This window comes from Chelonoidis abingdonii, chromosome 1 (assembly GCF_003597395.2).
Source record: "Chelonoidis abingdonii isolate Lonesome George chromosome 1, CheloAbing_2.0, whole genome shotgun sequence".
Lineage (NCBI taxonomy): Eukaryota > Metazoa > Chordata > Testudines > Testudinidae > Chelonoidis > Chelonoidis abingdonii.
Genome location: NC_133769.1, coordinates 177,792,484 through 177,818,291, shown reverse-complemented (window position 1 = coordinate 177,818,291; position 25,808 = coordinate 177,792,484). Strand labels below are relative to the sequence as shown.

At 41.2% G+C, this 25,808-nt stretch overlaps 1 protein-coding gene and 1 long non-coding RNA gene across 2 annotated transcripts in view; both read left to right on the top strand.

The window, feature by feature from the left end:
• The window catches only part of DCAF6 (DDB1 and CUL4 associated factor 6), a 208,676-nt gene that overhangs the window by 28,928 nt on the left and 153,940 nt on the right, over window positions 1–25,808 (top strand). Inside the window, exons 2-3 of the mRNA XM_075063452.1 lie at window positions 8,148–8,209; window positions 20,254–20,346. Coding sequence (XP_074919553.1) covers window positions 8,148–8,209; window positions 20,254–20,346 — 155 coding nt within the window. The remainder of the gene's footprint in view (window positions 1–8,147; window positions 8,210–20,253; window positions 20,347–25,808) is intronic.
• On the top strand, window positions 8,856–9,672 carry LOC142047833 (uncharacterized). The gene is made up of 2 exons (XR_012657098.1): window positions 8,856–8,901; window positions 9,494–9,672. It is a non-coding gene; the product is annotated as an uncharacterized LOC142047833 (long non-coding RNA).

The window sequence follows — 25,808 nt, the reverse complement described above, 5'->3', positions numbered from 1 at the left end:
GTTGTTTAAGATTTACGGTGTAGTAACACCTAGAGGCCAACCAGGTCAGGGTCCCATTGCGCTAAATGAGTCCAGTTAGTAGAGGATAGGCCCTGCCCCCAAAGAGCTTACACTTTAAAATAAAATCAAATATTTGCAAAATTAAACTCATTTGAAGGTAGGGTTTTGTAGTGGAAATACTGAGGCATTATTAAAAGATTGTGAAATGATGGGGTTTAACTGAACAAATATAGTCTGGTAACCAAAACTGAGATTGGAGTCGTTTATGTACTCCACTATAGGAAGGATACCTGTGTATTAACATACATCGTATAAGGATTATCCATCACATTATGGGAAAACTCTTGCAGACTTAAATTACTTCCTCTTCCAAGAATTATAAAATGCATTTGTCCAGGCCATTTTGTTATGCTGCAGTCCAACCAAATGCATTACTGTATCAATTACCCTTTTCAAGGTGCACAATGTATGGGACTTAATAACATGGTGCACAGATCATTTATATTCCAGTAATAACCCGAACCATCTTTTCTATGTATATTTACAAGAAAAGGAAATACTCAAGGTTACAAATCTGGAAAGGAAATTTTGAAGTGTGGATTCTGTTCTTTAACATATGGAGACTTTATTATAGCTTTGGACCTTGCAAGCCTATAAGCTAACATTCTCTAAATAAAAGGGCAAATAAAACATTCAGTGAAAGGGTTCAAGAACGGTAGCTTGATTAAATAAAATAAAATAAAATAAAATATGTGAATCTTAGCTGTGCAGCTCAGAGCAATATTTGCTAGGTGGAACATTATTTTCTGTTTTTATAATTTTGAAAGCAGTATGCTAATCAACAATATTTGTTAATGCTTGAGAAAAATATATATTCCACTCCACAGTCTCTCTGGAGAGGGTAAGTACAGTGTAACTATCATTCTGAAATTTGAATAGGATATGAGGGACTTCATTCTTATTTTAAAATAACCCAAAAAATAAAGCCCCAAATAGTCAGTTGCTTATTTTTTCTATCTCTGATGAAAGCTTCCAGCTCACGCAGCACAATACCCCTGAACCATACTAGGATTTTGGTTCATTACTGACCCAAGGGGAAGAGTGCTGCCAACATTACTACTTGTAGCACCTGGATTTTCTCTGGAGTTCTCTTGTCCCAGGTTGACCAAGATCACAGGATATGGTGTTACGGTGGCTGCAAATGAGAAAATTTCAAGAAAGTAGCATTTCTTTAAGCCTTTTTGCAGATCCAACTTATAGTGTGCATGCTGCTCATGCATCACTTTTGACCAGTTAGGCTGATCTTCTGCTCTGCATGTCCTTATGCCCCCTCCACCCTCTGCCATTTGAGAACATATGGCAGAGTGGCCCAAACCACTTCTCATTTTCCACTTGCCGCTTGTGGCAGAGGCACAGAGCTTGGTCTGTGCCTTCTACCCTGAAGCACCTTTTCATTGTCTCAGACTTGTAAATATTAGTAATTACTACAATTAGGTTAGTGTAAGTATGATTTTCTGCCCTTTTGGCAGCTCCTTATTTGTTTTCTTGAAATATTCTTCTTTTCTTTTGACTACTACTTGGCACCGAGGTGCTTTCCCATCTATTGACCAAACTTAAACCATCTGGCTTTCAGCTGTGCTCATCTTGTGAGAAATTTATAACATTAACTGATGGAATAGGCAGTGTCTTTTCTGTTTGGGTGATGGTAACATTCTGGACCCTTGTTCTGTATGCCGTTCCTTCTCCCCCAGAACTTGCCTCTCCAGAGATACTTTGCTAACGCTCTGCCTACTGGAGCTGTCTATCAAGGGCATGTAGGATTGAGAAAAATATTCCTCTGGCTGCAGAAAGGGACTCTCCTCCCAGAGATTCCACTCCTTCAGTGCTTCTCTAAGTGAGGGAGTCTATTCCAAAACTTCCTGTTATCAGTACTGGGAGAGGTCTCCAACCAGCCATCCTCAAACCTCCAAAAAGAGCTCACCACTGGCTGGAAGCTTGCAATTGAAGCCTTGTACTGCCTCCATCCCATTGAGATATGAGCAGCACTCTGCAACTCAAGGTAGTAACCCTCTTCCCTGGAACAAGAGAGATTCAGGAAATAGTCTTGGGCTGTGTAACTCTTCTAAATAACAAGCCTAGAGGCCTGATCACCTTGGGTAAGCTAGTGGGGCAGCAAAGCCTGGTACTGGCAAAGACTTCTCACTGGCAGACACCCTCTTTACCAGATGCCTTAATGTACTGGCACACCTGTTACTACGTCCTCATGTTGAGCACCCAGCATTAGCCTATTGATCATTTATATAAATTTTTTTGGATAGATTTTTTTTTTTTTTTTTTTTTTTTTATTTTCCGCTAAGTGAAAGGAATTCTCTGCTTCTTTAGATTGTTGTGAATTCTTTGCATTCTCCCATTTTGAGAGTACATTTGCTGAACAGTTTGCTCGATAAATACAGTCAATGCATGTATTTGAAGTGCTGTACAGCATATGCGGGCTTGTCTTGTTTGTACTCTTCTTCAAGACATGCAAGTATTGCTATGTAGGTCTTTCAGTGTTAAGTGAGGAAAATGTGAAGCTGTCTAGACTGAATGCTAGAAAGAGGCCAATGGTATATCCTTTCTCGAGCAGGTTGGAAAAAAAGAATATAAACTGGACACTAGCAGCTTGCATCTCATTAAACTAGCTCAGATAAAACTCCAAAACTATTAGTGATGCTTTGGATGCAGCCATTATCCAGATGGAAGATGGTGAATATTCCTGCCATTATTGCATATCATCTGTGGGTTATGGTGGGAGTGAGGGTTGTTTTAGACATTGGATCGCTGGATGTCAAGGTAATTTTCTCCCAGTTTGAACTTTAGGTCCAAAGTTGGGGACTACATGTATGGCTAAGGCTTAATTCCTGCTTAGACTGTAGCGCGCCAGCAATATTAGGTTTGGCACACTTTCTGTTCCCCAAAACCTCGAGGAACCAATGACAAAACCTGGGGGGTGGGGTTTAAAACAAGGAGAAATAAACCATCCTCTTCTCCCTCGCACTTCCCTCCTGGGCTCCTGAGAGACTAAACTGATCAAACTCCTTGGATTTAAACAGAGAGGAATTAACCTCCCCTCATTTCCCACATTCTGGTGAGTTAGAGAATCCTGGGTTTAACAGGGGGGAAAATAATAGGTCTTAAAAAAGAAGTTTTAATAAGAAAGAAGTAAAAATTATCTCTTGTATTAGGATGAAAAATGTTTAAGGGTATCAGGATCATATCGATAGAGGGACTGCTCCTCAGCTGAATTCAAGTTACATCAAACAGAGTAAAAATGTTCAGCAAAATAACATCACAAGTTAGAAAACACATAAGACTAATCCGCGCTTTTCTAGCTGTAACTTATAATTTGAACATGGAGAGACGTTTAGAAAGAGTGGAGAAAGACTGGTTGCACGTGGCCCTCTTAGCCCAATGACGAAAAAAAACAAACAGACACACAAGATTCCTTCCACAAGTTTGAAAGTATCTTGTCCCCCGATTGGTCCCCTGGTCAGGTGTCAGCCAGATTTACTGAGCTTCTTAACCCTTTACAGGTAAGAGACATTAACCCTTAACTATCTGTTTATGACAGGAGACCAGAGATAGAGAAGACCTATTTAGAATAGATCAGATTTCCATGCTATGAGCCACTGTGTATGGGTCAATATTTCTTAACTGAAATTCATGAGTTCTGGTTTGATGTTTGTAGGGGGCTTATATGAGAGCAGTGTAGCCCTCTTCTCTGGACATTCAGTACACCCCAATGATTCAGTCACCTTAGTAGTGTCCTTAGCGCTTTTAAATTAAATTGCAGATTTGCTGCTCAGTATTGCCAACCCCAAGTGCTCAGAAATCATGAGTAAGGCCCCCAAAACCATGAGATTGACTTGAGTCATGAGACTTTTAAAAAGTTTTCTTTTTTATTTACCTTTTTGGGACATTAGGATTCCTGTTTTCATACTTTTCTCTGCAACCATAAAGGCTAGGAAAAAAATTATTTTAAAATGTAAATCAAAGCTAAGATTTGCACAATTGCTGGACTCCAGAAGCTTTAAGTGAAACACCAAATATTATGAGAGTTGGTAATACTGCAGCTTTAATGTAGTTGAGATGCCTTTGCCTCTTCTTAAAACCCACTTTTCCTCAGTTTCTTATTGCTCCTGCACTGTCCCAACTGCTCCAGTTGATTTTGCTTTTGCGCATAGTAGGAAATCGCACCCCACAAACAATAAAATGGGGAATCAGAATCTCTTTTCCATATTCCAATATGAAATCCCAGACCCACAGTTCTTCTGAAATTATAACCGTGTCTGCAGTTACCAGGGAAACCTTCCTAGGGTTGGGATCCCTAGGAAGAACTATAGTGAAACCTGATTTGTTAAAGCGGTTTAAACAGTGGTTTCTTAGTTGTATGCTTCACTTTGAGAGTGCACTCTTTATTACCACTGCTCCTAATCACCAGCTGCTCTCATTCTAAAGATTTTCCTTTCTCTTCCTGAATCTTAGCCTCCTGCCAGTACTTAATACTTTATTAAAGGCTGTTGGATTGAGGTCCTTTCTGCTATTCAGGAAGGAGCAATCCTTTCCTTTCCTTTTTTTTTTTTTACTGTTTGTACTACAGTGTGCCCAGAAGCTCTAACCAAAATTGGAGCCATAATGTATACATTCTCACAGAGAGAGAACTATACAAACACATAGTCAAAGTCCCTGCCCCTAAAAGTTTATACTCTGACTAAACAAGACAGATAAAGATGCAAAAGGAAACGAAGGACCAGAGGTGAAGTGGCTTGTCCAGGTTCACCCAGCAGGATAGTGGCAGAAGTGGAAATAGACATGAGGTCTCCTAGGTCCCAGTCCAGTACAGGCCCTTGAACCTAGGAGGGTTAGATTTTTATTTCTGTCCCACATCCAATTTCTATTTCTCTTGCTTCCTCTAAGAAAGGGGCATTTTCACTAAATTCAGTTGAGACAAGATGTTATAGTCCTTCTTTGAAAGGATGTGGGCCACTGTCTAAGTGAGTATTTTTAATTTAGAGGATAACAGGTTAGTTCCTTTTTCAAGTCAAAATAAAACACCAAAGCTATGTCTACACTGCTGCTGAATATATATGTAGGTTCTTGGAGAGATAGTCAGAGCCACTATCCATGCTGCCTCAATCACATACGTATTTTTAGGGTACTAACTCAAGCAGAGTTAGGGTGTGTGTCTACCCACATTTGGAATTATACCTCCCAGCTGTAATAGTCATACTCCTTGAGTGAAATCCTTGTCTTATTGAAGTCACTGAGAGTTTTGCCATTTATTGAATCATAGAATATTAGGGAAGGGATTTCAGGAGATCATGTAGCCCAGCCCCCTGCTTAAAGCAGGGCCAATCCCCAGACTGATTTTTGCCCCAGATCCCTAAATGGCCCCCTCAAGGATTGAACTCATAACCCTGGGTTTAGCAGGCTAATGCTCAAACTACTGAGCTATCCCATAGTATTATTTATTTGTATTATCATAGCACCTACAAGCCCTAGTCATGGACCAGAATCCCATCGTGCTAGGTGCTGTATAAACACAGAATAAAAAGGCAGTCCGTGCCCCCAAAAGCTTACAACCTAAGTAATAGAGTGAGATTTCATCTTTATTTTTTTTCTCAACATCTTCCAATGGAAGTTATAGAGGATTAATTGTCATTAATTCCATAACAAAAAGCTACGTTAAAGCTAGATGATTAAAAAGTCATATCAGGAAATGCCCAGATAAAAGTTGTATCTGTACAATCTTACTCTTCACCCTATAGGTATACATTGTTATAACAGTCTTTATCTGTGTAGTAACATGGTATTTTATGTTTCCAAGACAATGATATCTAATTGATGGAACCTTGCCTTGTTTAATATGTGCTTTGTAGGAGATTCTCCTTGCCTTAAATCTGTTTCACCTTGTCTTGCTTTACTCTGTTTCCCCTTCCACACTCACCTTTCTTGCTCAGTTCAGGAACTCCAAAAGCATCCCCCCATCCATGTTTGACTATTTAAACTGTGAAATGGAATGATATTGATCATTTATGTTGCTCTTCAAATGAGTTACAATCAGTAATGATGAAGAAATTAAGATTAAGTGGCTTTCTCAAACTAAGAGATAGAGCTGAGACTAGAACTCAGGAGGTCTGGCTTCCAATCCTCTGCTTAAGCACTAGATCCTGTTCCACTTTCCATTTAAGAGCAAAAGGCATTGGGCATCATGTTCCTATTTAAAATATATTGTGCTTCTTAAAACATATTCTACTTGTTACTCCTGGGGCGACTTCAGTGCCACTGCACAGGCACAGAATTCAAGTCCCCTGCAGATTTCTTGGCTTCTACGCAGAAAAATGACTTTCTGACAAGGAAGCAAAGGGAAACAGCAACAGCGGTCATGTGCCCCTCCCTAGCAGCATGTTTGTGTTGCTTTGGGCGCCTAGAGAAGCCACTGGAGAGGTAAATCACTGCGGGGGGCAGGAAAGGGCCTGAGAACACTTTGGCTGATGCATCCAGACCCCCCACTGAGCCTCACCCCCCCTGCACTCAGAACTTGCCACTAAGTCTCCAGTGTTAAGAGCCTTCCACCAAGTCTCACTTCTTCTTTCCCCCCTGCACCCAGCTGGGGACTCCCCAGCCGGTGAGTCCTACCCTGCACTGGGCTCAACTGCTAGTCCTGGCTTGGCTGACACTGGAGAAGGAGAGCACTTCCCCTGCATGGAGCGGCCAGAGCCGGGTCAGAATGACCCCCAGAAATCTCCCCCTGCATTTGGAAATGCTGCACCTTCCTGCCCCTATCGCTCCTCACCCACAGGGGAGAGGGGGTCACTGTATGGGGAACTGTTCCCCTATCTGCCCAACCCCCGTTCATCTGGACCCCCCCTGAGCCTCCTGCTGAGCCTCATCCCCCCTCACAACCCAGAACCTCCCACTGAGCTTCCCGCACCGGAACTCCCACCCCAGCAAGCGCCACCCCCGACCCTCCTCACTGAACTCCCCTCCCCATCCATCTGGATCTTCGCTGAACCCCTTCCATGGGATCTGGAACCCCACTTTGCACCAGACCACCCCCCTGCCAAGCCCCACCCTTTGCATCCAGACCCTCATTCCTGTACCCAGGCCAGGCCCACCTGAGCCTGCTGCACTCAAACCCCCACCCAGACAGACCCCACCCCCTGTGCACCTGAACCACTCCGAGCCTCAAACCCCCACCCAGACAGGCCTCACTCCGCCAAGCCCCACTCCCCCAGCACCCAGACCCCCTGCTGTACCCCTCACACCCAGATCCCCTGAAGTCCCATCCCCCCACATCAGATTCTTCCTGTCATGGCCAACCCACCTTCACCTGGACCCTCCTGCAAGAGTCCCATTTCTCCTGCACCTGGAACCCCCCCAATGAGCCCCTTTGCATCTAGATCCTCCACTGAGCTGCCCGCTCAGATTACCCCCACCTGGATCCCACCACACTAAGCCTCTTCACACTTGGATCCTGCTGGGCTGAGCCTGCTTGCCCCATACCTGGTGTGACTGACGTGGAGCGACAGGGCCCTGGGGTGTTTCTGGGACAGGTCTGGCCCTTGCGCTGTGTCAGGGTCTGATGCAGCCTCACCACTGAGTCCCTGTCCTGGAGAGGGGTAGGCAGCCAGTGGTCTGTGCTCCCCACTGCCATGCTGGTGTCTCCACATTTATTTATTGACAAAATTTGCAGAATTTTGTAGAATTTTAAAATATTGTGCCTAAAATTTTTAATATTTTTGGTACAATTCCCTCAGGAGTAACTTCCAATCTTCAGTTAGAAGTTTTTAGCTATTATTTGTTATTGTACATAAGTTATTTTCTGTTTTACAGCTTCTAATTTCAAAGTGTCTGCTTTTGAAACTTACCAAATGTTAACACCACAATTTCTAAACTGGTGCTAAAGGTGGCAAATAACCATGAAGCATTGGTTTTTCTATTTGAATATTTGGAATCATACAAATTGTATTAAGATTTATATTACATGCAGGTTCTGTTCTATTTAGGTTCTTTTGCTGTGCCCAGCACCATGATATCTGATTGCCAAAGTTCTTTAACCTCAGCTTTTAAAATGAGACTATAATTTAGTCTTCTTTCTTCAACAGGAAGAAGAGAATTTATCCAAAGATTAAAACTTGAAGCAACACTGAATGTGCATGATGGCTGTGTAAGTGATTTCTTGTATCTAAGTTTTCAAAGCTTGAAAAATATGGTGTCCTATATCAGTGTGTGTGTGCCTAGACTTAAAAATGCAAACTAAATACATTTTAAAGCTGAATTGAAAATAGTTACTTGCCAAGACCTACATCCAGGCCCTCCTAGGTTCTATTTCTTCTGAAGCAGCTGACAACAACTCAGTCCCTGAAACTGAGCAATGAGCTATGTTAATTTAATTGCTTTTGTTATGAGTGAGGCAGTCACCTATAGCAGGGAAAACTGGACTTGGGTAGGAGCAGGAAAGTGAAGGAAAAACTAATCTTAAATAATTTCTAATGTACTTATTTGTAGTTTAACACACATTTTGCTATTTTAGGATTTTATTGTATTGCTTTGATTGAAGCATTTTAGTTTTCTTCTAAGCTTGGAAAAGAGGAAGTGCTATATATTGATTATAAAAAAGGAGCAATACTGTGACCTAAAATATGGCTGACCTTGAAAACACAACATGAAATGGCATAGTCACATGGTATAAATAATAATTATGGTTTTTTCTTTTAAAGTAAATATTTAACTTTTTAAATAAATCTCTACTTTTTCGTATCTAGCTGGTTGCAAAATTCTTCCATGCTGTGCTCTCATAGCCACACTTCTGCTAACTCATCATTAGATCCTGCTTCTGACAGCAGTGTCAGAAAACAGGTAGGCAGCAAATAGACTGTTACTCAAACTCCACAGGACTGTTTGAGCTCTAAGAGTAGTGGATACATTTGACTAAGTTCTATGACCTAGGTGGTAGACGTTGGCTGTCGTGACAGGGCTTCTTTGCTGGCCTGTCATCTCTCAGCAGAGCAGAAGTTCATGTTTGTTAATGCATTTATTTGTTTTTCTTCTCAGAGAAGATTTTTGAAAGGTGCTGGGATGTTCAAGGGAAAAATGGCTTGTAAAATCCATTATTCGCAAATACTATGTACATGAAAATGCTAAATTTGGACCTTTACACAAATAAAAAAAAAATCAAAATTAAGGTTCTCACAGAGATATAACTCAGCCCCCTTGAGCATTGCGATAGGGGCTTAATTCTTGTGCCTGTTAAAGTCAGCATTTTCAAGCGTGCAGCTGATAACCTTTAATTTGTTCATATTCTAGGATATGGTTATATCTAATCTTCTTTGATTAGTGTTAGCTTAATTTCATAAGCTTAAACAGGTGACATGTTATGGACGGTTAGCTGGCTGTAGGAAAGGATGTTGAGTAGGACTTGCCTTGAGTAAAAGATCTGAACTCTTCACAGGTTGTATAACTTAATGAAGAATGGCCAGTGTGACTGGAAAAACTACCAGCTCCGTATCCTCATCGCCACCTAAATGTGAACTCAAATCTTATGCTGCTATGAGAATGATCAGCTGCTGTTTGCAGCATGAATGTTTGATGGATGTGTGCCCCTTGGATGCTAATGAATAAGGAAACCAACATGCATGGTCAGACCATTATTTTCAAATGCTAGAAATTTAATTTCAAAAAAACATTTCAGATTTCTAACTTTTTTCTGAGCTACATACACATGGTTGAGTTGAAGCTTTTAAACAAAGAGCACTTTCACATATGTTTAATATCTATTCAGTTACATACTCAAATTACTGAACACATTTTCTTCAGATTTACCAGAATAGTTACTTTTTTGCCTGGGACCTGAAATAAGAATTTTAACTTAGAAGATATATTTTATGAGAGTCATAAAAGACTAACAAAAAAAGGTATGGAATGGAATTGCCATGTCTCAGGATTGTGATAGTAAGTAATGTTGTGATGTTTATTGTTACAGTTGTAAGGTAATGAATAATACACATGATATTGGTAGAAATTTTCCGATTTAATACTGAAATGAATCCATCATGTGGATTTATATAAAACAAAGTACAATTTTATTTCACTGAGTCTCTTCAAAGTATGAAAATGTGTTATAAATCATTATATGGAGTGAGTAGTGATGTTTACCGTTAAGACTGCATTCGTTTTTTCATTATAAAAGGTCCTTTTTAGTTGTTTATAACCTTATCAAATACTCATGTTTTGGGCTGAAATATTTCAAATCTGATATCTTCTTGAAAGTGAATGAATTCTTTTTAAAATGTGAATAAAAATGTTCAGTAATTTTCAGGTACAAGAAAATGGAGTCAGGGTTGGGGGGATACTTTAACCATTACAGAAAAATAATAATCTAAAAATAGATACAACTGCCCAGTGGGGAATGAGAAAAACTTGAAATTTTCCATGGAAATGGTTTTTGGAATAGACATGGGCATTATGGAGGTCTGGTGAAGATGCATTTTGAATTGACAGAGTTAGGATTTTTAAAATGTACTTTGCTTGTGCATTTTTTTTTAAGTGAAAAGCAAGGTTTTTTAATGACAATCTCCTAATGTTTGTTGGTGTGTGTGTGTAATTTTGAGGTGCTCTTCAGAATCCTGATTTACTTCATCTGATGCTTGGAGGAAGGAAGCAATAAGAGCCATTGCCTCATTAGTACACATCTCTAGCACTATATATCTTTTTATTGCTCCACATGATGGAATTTTCTTTGCATTATCACTTTTCTCTTTTAAAAACTTAGAAATTCCATGTAAACAAAAGAATATCGAAGTTCCAGAATCAAATTGCTAAAGGCTTTGATTACATGAGCATGCTTTTTTTTTTTTTTCCTGCAGGACTCCTGCCTCACTCAGTGTGTATTTGAACTGTGTGGAGAGAATGTGGTGGGTGTCCTAATGGATCTCTTATTTTTGGCCAAAAGTAATTTGAACTTGCATCAGTGTCACGCACAGTACTCTGAGGGCACTCATTAGTCAGTATGGCCGATGCTTAGTGGATGTGGCAGGACTTCACGTTGAAAAATGAGAATAAGAATAAATATTGAAGAACTGTCTCATTACATATCATGCAGTCTGCATGTTGAATGAAGCATGAGTCATGTGGGAAAAACAGTATATGAGCATGTAACTAAAAATTGTGATATAATATAAAGAATCTTAGAAATAGAGGGCCTGATTAAATATACCTAGACCATCCCTCACAGATGTTTATCTAACCTGTTCTTAAAAACCTCCAGTTATGGGATTTCACCTTTTTCAATGCTTGACTATTCTTATAGTTAGAATTTTTTTCCTAATATCTATCTCAGCGGTTCTCAAACTTCATTGCACTGTGACTCCCTTCTGACAACAATTACTATGGGTGGGTGAGGAAGGGTGGGGCGGCAGAGCCTGAGTCGTTTCGGCTTCAGCCCCAAGTCCCAGTGAGTCTAACACTGGCTCTAGGGACCCCATTAAAATGGGGTCACAACCACTTCAAGGTTCCAACCCACAGTTTGAAAACCGCTGGTTAAATCTCCCTTGCTACAAACTAAGCTGATTACTGCTTGTTGTACCTTTTGTGGACATAAAAAGCAATTAATCACTGTCTTGTTTATATTTTAAAACAGTTATCAAATCCCGCCCTCCCCCGCCCCCCCCAGTCTTCAATATAATAAACATGCCCAGTTCTTTCAACCTTTCCTCTTAGGTCATGTTTTCTAAACATCTTACATTTTTTGTTCCAGTTCATCCACATCCTCCTTAAAGTGTGGTGCCCCCACTGGACACAGTACTCCATCTGAGGTCTCATTGGTGCCAAGCAGAGCAGAACAATTGCCTCCTGTGTCTTACATACTGTTAACACATCCCACGATGATGTTTGTGTTTTTCGCAACAGCATCCCTTTGTTGGCTTATATTCAATTTGTGGTCCAAAATAACCCCCAGATCCTTTTCTGCAGTACTACTGCCTAGCCAGTTATTCCCCATTTCGTGTTTATGCGTTTGATTATATGTACCTATGTGGGGAGAGTGAAAGTTGCATGGCTCTTTCCTGACTTTACAACTCCTTGTCACATTAATGTTTTTTTTTATTTGTAATTTAGTAACTGGTCTCAGTACATAGAGCTTAGACTTTGTAGTCCTCTACTAGGTACAGTGATTTTTTTCACTTCTCTCCTCTCTTCTCTCTTACCTTTTTTTGCATCAACTTGTTTTAAAGGATCAGCACCTTGTAGAATAGTGAAGTCACTGAATGAATCAGTAAGGAGATGATTAACTCTAAATGAGTGTGTTGAAAATGGGTTCTCTCTGCATTAGCAGCCATGATGGGAAAGGAAATGCAGCCATTTGTACACCACCTTGATGTTATATTTTTCTCCCAGTTTTGTTGTGAACATTTTTTAAGGAAGGGAGCTGTGCTAAAGGAGTGCTGGTAAAAGATTCATTTCCAAATGGACTTATCAGCTTGAGGAAATACTTCAGGTGACTCTCTTTCTTCTGATTTAAAATGAAGTGATAATTTTTCCTTTCTCTATACGCATTTAGCACAATAATTCTTGTGATAATAAAGAGGGATATGTGTTGTGTACTATACTTATTTTTTCCTCTCCAGGTACTGCACCTGATTTACACCATAAATGAGAACTTAAATTAGTGTAGCAAGACCTAGTGTTAGGATCTACGGTTTAATTTTACTTCTTGGAAGAGTGATATTCCCTTCTTCTCCCCTTTCATTCCATTTCTTCTCTTGGGGTAGTTAAGTATTCTAAACAGCCTATTGTAGGGGTGTGTGTGTGAATTGTTCAGAAGAGCAAGCAATAGTGGGTAGCTATCTTTGAGTGGGATGTTAGTTTTTTCTGATCTATTCCTTTTGGGAAATAGGGTTTGGCTGCACTTGCAGCCGTACAGTGGTGCCGCAGGAGCGCTCCCACGGCAGCACTTTGAAGTGCGAGGTCGCCGTGGGGATTAGCTTGCAGCGCTGGGAGCATGGGCACTGTTTACACTGGCGCTTTGCAGCGCTGTAACTTGCTGCGCTTGGGTGTGTTTTTTCACACCCCTGAGCTAGAATGTTGCAGCACTGTAACGTGCCAGTGTAGCCAAGGCCTTAGTCCTACAGAGTGGTCTCTGAAGATAAAAGGTAGGACTCTTTGTTAGGGTAATACAGAGATTTAGGCGAGCTGTTGAGAAGGTTTTCCCTCTGGGCACTGATAAATACAGTGTGGTAGTTAATTACAATTGCTGGAAGAAGCAGTCGTCTTTGATTATAATATGGGCCTGTTGTATTAAGGGCCTTTATCTTGCAAATCATCGGTAACAAAATCAAGAAGTGGATTTAGTAGTGAATGAGAAACCAGTGCAAGTTGTGAAGCACTAGCATACGTTCTTTCAGTAATCATAATTAAGTGGCTTCTTCATGAACTTATCTGGGGCTAGGCAGAAAGCATTATATTTGTCTAGCCTGGAGCTGGTGTGTGGATGAACCAGTGCTGTCACATCATCATCCAAGAGGAATGACTGAAGTCTTCTTGCTGTGTTGATGTGGGCTGCTAGTATTAGGATCATCACTATTGCTTTTTTCATTTTTGCTGCACGTCTGTTCTTCAACAAAGTGTCGTCTTCCCTGTTCTGTCTTTTGTGTGTGTGTGTGCGTGCGTGTGTGTGTGTAGGTAGGAAGATCGATACATGATATTTTTCTGCTTCCTTCTTTTTTGAATGTTTTTGTCTCTTTTTCCTCTTCAGTGCCTTTTTTCACCATTAGTGGGCTCCTCCAGAGCAGCAGTAGCATCCTTTGTGCAGAAGGGGCTGTAGATGGAAAATAACTAGCATGCTGGTCACTTTTTTTTTTTTTTGCCACCAGCTGGCTCTTGAAGTTGTGCTGTGCTTGACCACTTTGCTTCACTATTGGTATTTATCAGTCAGATTAGTGTAATGTTAAATAGATATGTTGGCTGAATCAGTGCCTCTCTTATTGTGGATGACTGTACCCATGGCTCATCTGGATCAATGAATCCTTATTTTGTTAAGGAAAATGATAGTATTAATACTCTGTACATGTTCTAAAATGAATTAATTACATTTAGCAAAGGTTGTTTTCCCATTGAGAGCTGCAAATGGCAAATTTGAAGCTTAGAAAAATATTCAAATAGCTGAAATTATTTTTTTCAAACTTTTAATCAAAACAGATGTTGCTTTTTGGGCTCAGACTGGGAATGAGACAATCTAGCCCAAAAGAAGATATTTTTAACAAGTTATGTGCATATTAAAAGAAGGCTTTAGAATGAAAATGCTTTCTTGGCATTGATTAGTGTCACTACTAATACAGTAATCTAAAGAATCATCATGGTTTATCACTCAAAAACCTCAGTCAAGACCTGGTGGTGTCACGTACCTTGAATAAGTTCCCTGGGAGTACAAGATGTTGATGGGGACACTTCATCGGGCAGTGTTCAAGTATTTTCCTAGGCTCTCCTTGTTCACATTTGGGGTTGTTCCTTCATTTCCATTGTCATATTGTCACCAGACTTTCCTACCCGAGCTCTCCCTGGTTAGAGTACACCAATTTTTTTTCATTGGAGGTCAGTGCCTGGAGGGAGTTGTTTTCAAGGAACTAGGTTCTCCAAGATCATTGGCATGTCTTGCCATTTTGTTACTCTGTATATTTCAGCAGTGGTATTTTGGGGTAAGGGATTTTCAGAGGTAGAGTTCTTTCTGGACTTCAGCCTCTTAGGTGATAGAATGTGTCTATGCAGTGGATGTCTTGGATCATGTACCTGCTTTTGTATCTCCTTCTTACTGAAGGCGTCCTGCCTATCTGGTGGTGTTGCAATATCAGTGTGGCTCTACAGAGACAATGTGGGAGTGTCATAGCTTTCCTACTCAGATCTGAACCTTAGAGTTCAGAAAATAAGTTGCTAGCATGAAACCGCCAAGCTTAATTACCAGCTTGGATCTTATGGTGCTGCCGCCAGTCAAAAATTCCAGTGTTTGGCTCACTCTGGTCTCCCCAAAACCTTCCCTGGGGGACCCCAAGACTCAGATGCCCTGAGTCTCACAACAGAGGGAAATACCCCACTTCCCTTCCCCCTCTTTACCTCCTCCCAGGCTTCCCCTCCCTGGGTTACCCTGGAAGATTACTGTACTTAAACTCCTTGAATTACAAAACAGAGAGGACCATTTACCTTCCCCCCCTCCTTCTTTTCCCTCCCACCAATTCCCTGGTGAGCTGCAGGCTCAATCCCCCTGAGCCCCCACTAGAAAAAAAAATCCAACAGGTCTTAAAAAGAAAGCTTTATATTAAAAAAGAAAGAAAAAGACATAAAAATGGTCTCTGTATCAAGTGACAATATACAGGGTCAATTGCTTAAAAGAAAAAATGAATAAACAGCCTTATCCAAAAAGAAATACAATTTAAAAACATTCCAAAATACACACATGTAAATACAAAAACAATATAAAAACCTATATTGTCTTATACCTGTACTTACAACTGGGAAACAGAAGATTAGAAAACCTGAAGGTAGAGAGATCCTCTCTCAGAGCCGAGAGAGCACAGAGCAGAGACACAGACAAAGGACACATACCCAAAAATTCCCTCCCTGAGCTTTGAAAAATCTGGTTTTCTGATTGGTCCTCTGGTCAGGTGTTTGGTTCCCTTTATTAACCCTTTACAGGTAAAAGAAACATTAACCCTTAGCTATCTGTTTATGACAGGGAGTCAGTTTCAAAATCCTTGTGATGATCCCAAAGGACTGTTGAGTTCAGTATCAGTTTTGTGCATGGCTTGAGTGTGACCATACTGGGGCAAAGTACTCTGCAGTTTAATAACACAGGGTGTCTGGTTACTCAGAATGTTTTGGCATCAGCTCCCTGTTTTGTGTAAGCCAGTTTGTGGAGAACCTGATTCCTGGAGTTTAATTTCTTTTTTAGCATCTTGATATGCTCTTTGAATATCAGTGTTTGGTTTAATGTGACCCTCAGGTATACCCAGATGTTTATAGTGCTCACAGATTGTACCATCCCATACTAGCTGGAGTTTTTGCTTGGCAGGATGGTGCTTCAAGGGGAAGGTGCACACTTGTGTCTTGTTAGGATTGGCATTCAGGAACCACATATGACAGTATTTTCCAAATATACTCAGGGAACCAGTTAAAATGCGCTCAGTGTCCTCATATCTTTTTATTGGGTAATGAAGCAAAGATCAGCTGCATAAATGAAATGCTTGCACACTGGAATTCAAATTGATGATGTGTGTAGAACAATGGTTCTCAAACTTTTTTTTCCTGCAGAGCACTTGAAAATTGCTGAGGGTCTCGGAGGTCCACTTAATGATCTCTCCAAATATTGTTTGTATCGTTAACTAACTGTTGTAAAACACTTTGGATAAAAGCACTATACAAAAAAAAACCCCTTAATAATAAATGCTTTTTGTTCTACAAATAGAAGCACACAACTCACATTTTAATATCAGTAGTCTTACTTTTCTAATGCAATGGCTGTGCCCTTTCTCCCTCACTGCAGCAGCCCCCGAGCTGGGGCTGGGAAGTAGAGAGGTCTCTTCTCCACCACAGCAGCCATAGAGCTGAGGGTGGGAAAGAGGGCCATCTCTCCCCAGCAGCTGTAGCTCTGGAGCTGGGGAAAGTCATCTCTTTCTCTGGCCGCCTTAGCCTTGCACATTGCAAATTCCCCCACCCCCTCTTCTGACCCCATGCCCCTTCCCACCTTCCCCTTATGACCACCACCTCACAGGATCCAGGCATCTAATTAGTTGATCCATGCCTGTGCAGCTCCATTAATTAGGGGGTGGCCCTTCATTCTCTCATGTGTGGCTGCCCAGGTTCTCATCTTAGAGGGAACTATCCTTGGGCCACCTGAATGGAGCTCCCGGACCATAGAGTCTTGCCCACATGCTCAGGGTTTAGCTGATGGCCATATTTGGGGTCAGGAAGGAATTTTCCTCCGGGGCAGATTGGCAGAGGTCCTGGAGGTTTTTCGCCTTCCTCTGCAGTGTGGGGCACGGGTCACTTGCTGGAGAATTCTCTGCAGCTTGAGGTCTTCAAACCACAATTTGAAGACTTCAATAACTCAGACATAGGTTAGGGGTTAGTTATAGAAGTGGATGGGTAGGATTCTGTGGCCTGCTTTGTGCCGGAGGTCAGACTAGATGATCATAATGGTCCCTTCTGACCTTAAAGTCTATGAGTCTGAGTTTGAGAACCTCTGGTGTAGACATTAATCAGTAAAGGTGGTGGCACTGAATAGTGGGGTAGTTCTTTCTACTGAATATGCCATCGATTTTTCTGACCATCTATCTGAACTAAGAAGTGTTGATTATCAAGTACAGACTCTTGGACCATCTTAATATTTCACAAAATTTTTGCAAATTTCAGAAATAGTGCATGGTGTGGTGCAGGTGTTATAAACAGCTAATAGTTCTTTGAGTGCTGTCCCTGTGGGTGCTCCACTTTAGGTGTTCATGTGCCCCTGCGCTCGTAGTTGGAAAGTTTTAGTAACAGTGCTGGTTACATCACACATGCGTGGTCCTTGCCTCGCGCTGCTGCAGGCAGTTAACTGACGCTGTGCGACCAGTCCCTACTCAGCTCCTTCTCCGCTGCACCTGGCTGCCAGTCGGAGCAATCAGCAGCACCTTGCTACTTTGTAGTTAGTTATAGTCAGTTACTTATTTTCCTTATCAGTAGCTACTTAGCTTCTTTCCCTTTCCCTTTCTCCTTGGTTTAAAAACAAAAACAAAAAAAACACCCCTTACGGCCAGGAATTTCAGGTAAACAGCGTTTTGAGGGCGAAAGCTCCCCCACACCCTCCAATGGGAATGCCCCGTTGCCCAGGCTCTCAGCGCCTTGCCTCCAGGCTCGGAATGCCAGTGCCTGTTCCTGACAGCCGCACTCAGTGTGTTTGCTGCCTGTGTGTTAGTGCCCCTGATGCAGGCACCGACTAAGTGTTGCATTGCCTCAGGCTCGCAAAAAGGCAGGGAGTGGAGAGGTCTCTCAGACCTGCGTTGGAGCATGAGGCTTGGGACTCCCATGCCCCTCACTTCTCCAGCCACAGCTTCGGACAGGAGTGCTTTCCTCAACCCCACATTGGTCCCCATCGCAGGAATAAACAAAAAAACCAAACAAACAAACCAACCCACCCCACAGCCGTTCTGCGGATAATAATAGCATCAGCTGTGCTGTCAGCGCCGGGAGCTCCGATGGCTGAGAGCTCCGGCACGGCTGCAGGCAGAGACTTCGAAGCCCTGTGCCTCCATGCCACAATCCACAGGCGCTCTGCGGGCAGCCATCCAGTGCTGGCACCGGCTGTGCTGTCAGCACCGGAGCTGAAGTAGCAGAAAATCCCAGCACTGCTAGAGCCAGCTAGCCCTTCCACTATTGGTGCTATTCTATCCATTATCATCCACTCATATAGTTTGTAGTTTGAGCAGAGTAAGAATGTTGGGCAATAACTTCTTTGCACAGTTATATTTATATGAGTTGAGTGGTGCAACCATTTTGGCCTATCTCCGCAGCCTGAGTATCTGCATTGTCTCCATGCAGGAATGAAAGAAATCAAATAGCCATTTCACTTCAGGATGGTATCACAATAGTAATAGTTAGCTAGGTATGCCATTGAGTCCAACTGCCTTTCCACATTTCACGGTTTTCATGGCTATTGTCAGCTCTTCTATGTTGAGCTGCTCATTCTGGATCTCACCGTCTCAGAGGAGTGAGTGAAGTTCCTGTTACTTGAACTTTAAGGCACATTATTGTGAGAGTCCAAACTTTTGATTTTTCTGTATTTGAGTTTATTTACATCTTCATCTGTAATGCTGTAATCTTGGGGGGGGGGTTTAAGGAAAAACTTACAAGGAAATAAAATGCAAAGTGCTCCCAACCTGATTTCTTTCCCTACTGGAAGAGCATCATCACAGTCTTCTCACAGGAGAGATCTGGGAAGGTTTCTTCGGTACTATATGGGATTTTCACCAGGTTTGGGAGAAGGTGTGGTAGCTGTGAGTGTGTACATGTTAGACAGATCCTGAATACTTAGTGCTTTGAAAGTGCAATAATGAGAACTCCCCATTGTGACTCCAGATTCAGAGCACTCTGTAGAATGTAATACATTCTAGGGAGTAAAACACCCAAATATGTCAAATTATAGGTACCAGAAACTCTATTGAAAGGCTTACTTTATCTGAGAGGACCCTTGTGATGCCACAAGGGACCAAAGAAGGCAATTCAGAGTCTAGAAAGGTGGGTGTGGAAAGGTGTCCAAAACCCGGAATTCTCTGTGTTAGTCAAATAACTATTTTTATGAAAGAATACTGAATTTAGTCAACTGCTGAATTTTAAGTGTCAATTTCCCAGTTAGCTGAGCATTCTAAAAATAAACATGTTAGCTCACATAATAAACTGCAAATTAAACTCTGTTGCCTTTGGTATGCGCTTACAGGGAGATTCAGGAGCATAGTGAATCTATGAAGAATGTTACAGAATACATTAGCCCTAGTAGTGAGAGATACCAGCGTGTTTCAAGCAGGTGGACTCCCATCAAACACTTTGTTAAAAATCACTGCTTTTTTTATGCTAACAGCTCAGATTTAATGACTTAAGAGATCTTGTTGGAATCAACTGTTAGAATATACTTTTCAATGTCTATAGAAATATTGACCTTTTGATATTTGTGTGTGTGTGAACTTTTTTACATTGATTTTAAGTTTTGATATGAGTAAGAATATAGGTAAAAGATTAACTTCTTCAGCCTGGTATGTTAACAGATTTTTTCTCAGTAACACATTAAAGGCCTGATCTTTGTTTTTTTTTTTTCAGTGGAGTTATGGTTTGGCCTAGCCTTCACTCTCTGTGCAAGTTTGGACCTGGACACACTGTACACTTTTCTTTCACTATCAAATACATATCAATTCAGATTCTCAACACCTAGATGCACATTTAATAGAATTTTTGTTTGCAAACCCCATCACTTGCATGTGCAGGTGGCTAGCCATGGGAAAGCATGTGTGTGCAAGGTGAGGCCAAGTAGTGAAAATCAGGTCTCTGAACATATTTAAGCACCCCTATGTATTTTGAAGTTGTTTAAGTAACTTTATGATTTCATTTGCATATCTAGATATTTCTTGGCTATTTTATTTTCTATTTTAAATATTTTTCCTAAACCAATTAAAATTTTTGTTTAAATATTTCAAACAGGTAAATACAATTTGCTGGAATGAAACAGGAGAATATATTTTGTCCGGCTCAGATGACACCAACCTGGTAATTAGCAATCCCTACAGCAGAAAGGTAAGTTTACTTTATGGATAGTCAGTATTTTACAGTATTTCCCCAAAATCTGGCTGCCCTTTTTTTAAAGATCTGTCCTCCAGTTTACAGGAGGGAAGCACTGCATAGCTATAGACCACACTGACAACTTGTTAAGAACCAGCGGTTGCACTGATAGTAGTTTGCATAAAATGGAGTAGATTGCAGCTGCAATCATGGAAGCATGGCCCACGGAGATGGCCCTGTTTCAGCATGGTTTACCATACCTATCTCTAGCACTAATTTTTGTTACATAATTAACACATACAAATTATAAATACACAAAATGCATAATACTTAATGCACAATGCAGTATGGACTGCTTATGCATGAGATGGTACAAATGCTAATGCCCATATATCATCTCTTCTGCTTTCATTCACTCCCTTCTCTAAAACTGGAGGCAAGGGAAAAGCTTTTCATTGGACTCAAGAAGTTTGAGAAATCTGGACTCCATTGGTTTAAGCTGGGAGTAGAATTCAAATTCCTGAACCAGCCTTCTCTGTTTTTTTATGCTAAGGGCTTGTCAGTGCTGGCCGTTAACAGTGCTGCAACTTTCTCGCTCAGGGGAGTGACATCCTCTGTCCCCCCGGAGCGCAGCGAGTTGCAGTGCTGTAAAGCGCCAGTGTAAACAGCGCCCCATTGCTGGGAGCTACGCCCCTCGTTGAGGTGGGGGTTTTTTTTAGAGCGCTGGGAGAGTTCTCTCAGTGCTGCGCCATGACCACACAAGGCACGTTAAAGTGCCATCGCAGCGCTTTAGCATAGCCACTGTAGACTAGCCCTTAGATATTGTTAGCATTAACGACTCTCCTGATCACGACTGTTGCAGTATCCTAGGTAAGAAGTGCTGTTAAGTAGGCAGTTCCCAAACTATTTTGGACTTTATAAGTAACAAACAGTTTAAACTTGTGTCTCAGCATGGAACAGGGATCGGCAACCTTTGGCACACGGTTCTCTAGGGTAAGCCCCTGGCGGGTCTGGCTGGTTTGTTCACCTGCCGCGTCCACAGGTTTGGCCAATCATGGCTTGCACTGACTGTGGTTCGCTGTTCCAGGCCAATGGGGGCTGTGAGAAGCTGCGGCCAGCACATCCCTTGCCCTGCGCTGTTTCCCGCAGCCCCCAGTGGCCTGGAATGGCAAATCATGGCCAATGGGAGCTGTGTTCGGTTGAACCTGTGGACTCGGCAGGTAAACAAACTCCTGTCCTGTCAGGGGGCTTACCCTGGCGGGCCGCATGCCACAGGTTGCCAACCCCTGGCATGGAATGTGGCGATGTTCAAATGAAGATGGAACACTGCAGGCTGGAACCTGTAGTCTCCAGGAGCCACATTTACTTATTAAAGTGAAAGTTAGCTAAGTGTTTTATTGTAAAATTCATTGGGATGGAAGTTGGCTCCTTTTATAGCTTTGAGAATAATTGTAGGAGATAGAACCTAGTATTTGTACAATGTTGATTTTTTTCTTCTGACGTACTGGTTGTGTTATGAATTTCCTTAAGTCAGGAAACTTATTAAATTTTTTAAGTGCAGCTGTAAAGGTACTTTAAAATGTTTGTGGGTGGCTGATGCCTTTTTGGTATTTAGCATGAAAGATATTAAATGGGTTAGTTCCTTTACATTTTGAGATGCTATAAATTAAAAGTAGTAATAAGTATTCAAAAAGTATTACATTGTATGTGGGGGAAATGGGAAGAAGTTTGTATTGAACTAGGAAGAGCCAAGTGGGAGATGGGAAGTCCAGTGTAGATTTCTGCTCTGCTAAATCATCTCTCTTGTCAAAGGGGCTGTAGTCCAGTGACCCTCAGTAAGTTAATGAAACAACTTTTCCCCTGTAGAAAAATTCTTGTAACTTATGTCTGCATCTCCGCTGTGAAAAACTATTAGGTTTTTTCAGAACAGATATACTCCGTGGCACTTGTCATTTTCTGAACTCGTTCCCACCACAGCAGTGTTCCTGCCCAGCCCCCTCTTTTCTCAGAGGGGATGGGACCAACCACCAATAATAATGCTTGAAAGTTAATGTGTGTGTGGGAGCTAAATGGGGAAATAAGCAGTTATAGGGGCATAGAGGCTTGGATGGGCAAGTGGAGGGGACAGGAGTGCTTGCCTACGTAAGATGCTGTAGTGGGAGAATAGCTATTGGGTGAGGCTTGGGGGCCATGCATGCCTCCAGTCGTGTCTTTTCCTCCCATCTACCATTAATGCCCCTTGGCCTTAGAGAAATATCTTTCTGTACTGCTGGTGCTAGTCTGATAAACCTCTTCTGATTCTTTCAGACCAGTATTCATGCTGGCAAAGTACAAGTGGTTCTTTTGTGGAATGCCTCAGGAGCAGAGTTGGTAGTGCTACTGCTGACTTAAACTCAGTTGCAAGTTTCCCCTTTCCCCTCCCTCTTGTCATGTTGGGAGGTAGTGGAAGAGAGGAGACAATTGCAGCTGGACTGTCTGATAGAAGCTGTTCCCCAAGGCACCTCCTCTAGCTGGTAAACTTCCTGTAATTCATTAGGAAGGGAGACAGGTTAGTCAGACTGCTGTGGGGAGGAGGGAAGAAATTTCCCAAAGCCAAGAGGGATGTTAGTGTGGGGTGAGGTGAATGAACAGTTTTGGATCAGAGCAAGAGATACTTAAATTTTGTTTAATCTGCAGTCACTATTGTATTAATACCTAAGGATCCGTCAACTTAAAAATCAAACTTCTGGTCTTCTGGATATATTTTTCTTACATATTACTGCTACAATCAACAGCTACGTTTCCTATAATTGAAAGATCAGAGGAATTACTTTTTCTGTTTTTTGATTTATATTGTGTACAGCCAATTTTACTGTTTCCCCAGTTTGTGTGGGCCTTTTACATAGCAATAGAGAGTGAGGTTTTGTTTTTTTCCCCTCCATAACACAATATCATAAAACCACAAAAGCCAGCAGGGAGATTTGAGAGTAGGTATGTTGTACCTGAAACTACTCTTAAAACTTAATGTTTGAAGTTGACTGTATTTCAAATTAATGTTGAAGTTTTAGTTATAAGGTGTGTGTAAGTGTATTGAAAACCACTGCTCCATCTTTAGATCGGAGAAGACTAAGCTTTTCTCCATAATGGTAAAGTGTATGGTTTAACTAAATCTATTTCAAAAACTGATCTAGTGAAACAAGTACAGATCATTAGTGTAGATGCATTTGATCTAAATTGATGTAGAACTGAGGCACAGAGTAAAGGACTTGGCCAGTGTCACACAGGAAATCTATAGTGGAGCTGGGAACTGAACCCTGATCTCTTGAACCTCCCATCCAGAGTCTTAACCACAAAGATTATTGTTCTTCTCTTTTTGTGCAGTACAAGATAACACTAGACAGACAAACCAGCATACAAAGGATAGAAGGTAGAAATTTGGCTGCTAATAGCAGGGCAACACCTATTTTTATTAAAAATGCCTCCAGTTCTTTAATAACCACACACAGTTGAGAAGATCTTGGATTCTGAGAACTTGTTAGCAATATCCCTACTTAGTAAATGGTATGGAATTCAGTTTATATCCTGAAGGATGAAAGTTAAGTTGACATATTTGAATCAGTTACTAGGAGGGCCAGATATAAAATCTGTTTTGACTGGTGAACTATCCCCCTCAAGCAAAGAAAAAGCTTAGCAGGTTCAAGTACATCTTTGGAACACACAACTGCAAAGTATAGGATGGAATCTTATTTCAGGAAAACCTTGTAGGACATCACCCTCATCTCCTCCAACCCAGCTTGGAGGGTGGATGGCTGTTAAATTCAGTTTGCCCTCTTTTAATTTGTAAATTTGTACACAGTTTAAATCTGATGGAGTCTTTTTTTGGAAATATTTTAAAATAAAAATGATGTTTTGGAGGTGAATTCTGAAGTGGAGTTGGAGTAGCACAATTGAAAGAATCTTAGAGTAAGCTATGGCAGTGTGAACTACTGTCTAGGAATAAATGTTAAATATTTAAATTACCCAAAAGCCAGCCACTGGCTTAGCCATATAGTTAACCCACTGCAAAGATGCTACTATGCCTTCCCAGAGAGACTCCTTCCCACTCCTACTTTCCTTTTAGTCTGAATCTCCTACCTGCATCCTTGGAGTTCCTGATCCTGTCTGTTTTTCTGCTGGTTGTCCTGCAATTATGTTGATACAGCAGAGGACTTTGAGTGCCATTCCTACTGTGATTTACAGATGCAAAGCCTTTTGAGCCACATTAATTTCACTTCAGGCAGTGGATGAAAAATATACCTAGGAATCTGGGATGGCATTGGTGCTGTAGGTAGTGCTGAAAAGTGGAAAATACACATTGCCTTTTTTCCTTTAAGCTTTGTACACCAAGAAGTGGGAAACTCAAGTCTGAGGGGTATTAATTTCTAGCTCCAAATCAGTATGAAGACTGTTGTATTGCACAATATTCTAGGCACTTTACAAACATTGGAATATTTTATAGGCAAAAGAGATCAGGGCTTTTTCTTTTTTTAATGTCTGCAATTGCTGCTTTGCCTACCCACAGTTAGTTTCTGTTCTTAAACCTGTGACTATTTATTTTTGTTTTTAAACTTCTCTGGTGTGTTAAAATACTGTCTGAATTTAGTTTTTTATTAGGTTTCTTAGATACATGTATTTTTTTTAACATCCTATATTAAAAGTTCACCCGTTGGTATTTATTATATTATCATAATTAACATTAACCTAATACTATTCATTGTAATTGTCTTCTCTTGTTGAAACCCTCTCCCCCTATTTACCATTAAGAAGTGTCCTTGTGCTTTTCATGAGAGAAAATGGGAGTCTGGCAGCCGAGCAATTGTCCTAGTGCCCTCCCTTGAGTCAACAAAAATGTAACTACTGCCATTCCAAAGTCCAACTCCATTCGAGTCCAGTCTGGTCCCAAGTCTGGGTCATGCCATTGGCCAGACTCTCTGAGAAAGATCATGTTTAATTCTGGTATTAGTGAGCAGTGAAGATGGATTCCTGTGAGGTATCGCTAACTCTCATGGGTTGGAGTCTTTATATATTGCCACTCTGCGGAGAAGCTGGAGTGGCCTGCTGGTGGAGTGGGAACACTGGGGGATCATTATGTTAATTGCTGCGGCTGGATGGGGAAAGCAGAAGGAGGAATCAGTAGTCATGTTCCTCTCTTCCCCATCTGCTGCTTCTGATGGAAATGAGGCTCTTAATAGCCTGCACCTCCTAATGAAAGGGCTTTTAGAAGGTTAGAGCAAGGATGGCAAGTCACAACTCCTGCATTCTGTTTTGGATAAATAATTTACCTCACTATGTCTGTAGACTCATCTGTTAAATGCAGATAAAATTCTTTGGGATCATCAATGAAAGACTATTAATATCCGAAGTATCTTTGGATGTCCCACACTTGCTGCTTCTTGAATGTAAGATTAGAGTACTATCTCTGTATTTAGGGGGATAAAAATCATGCAGTGAGCTCCTCG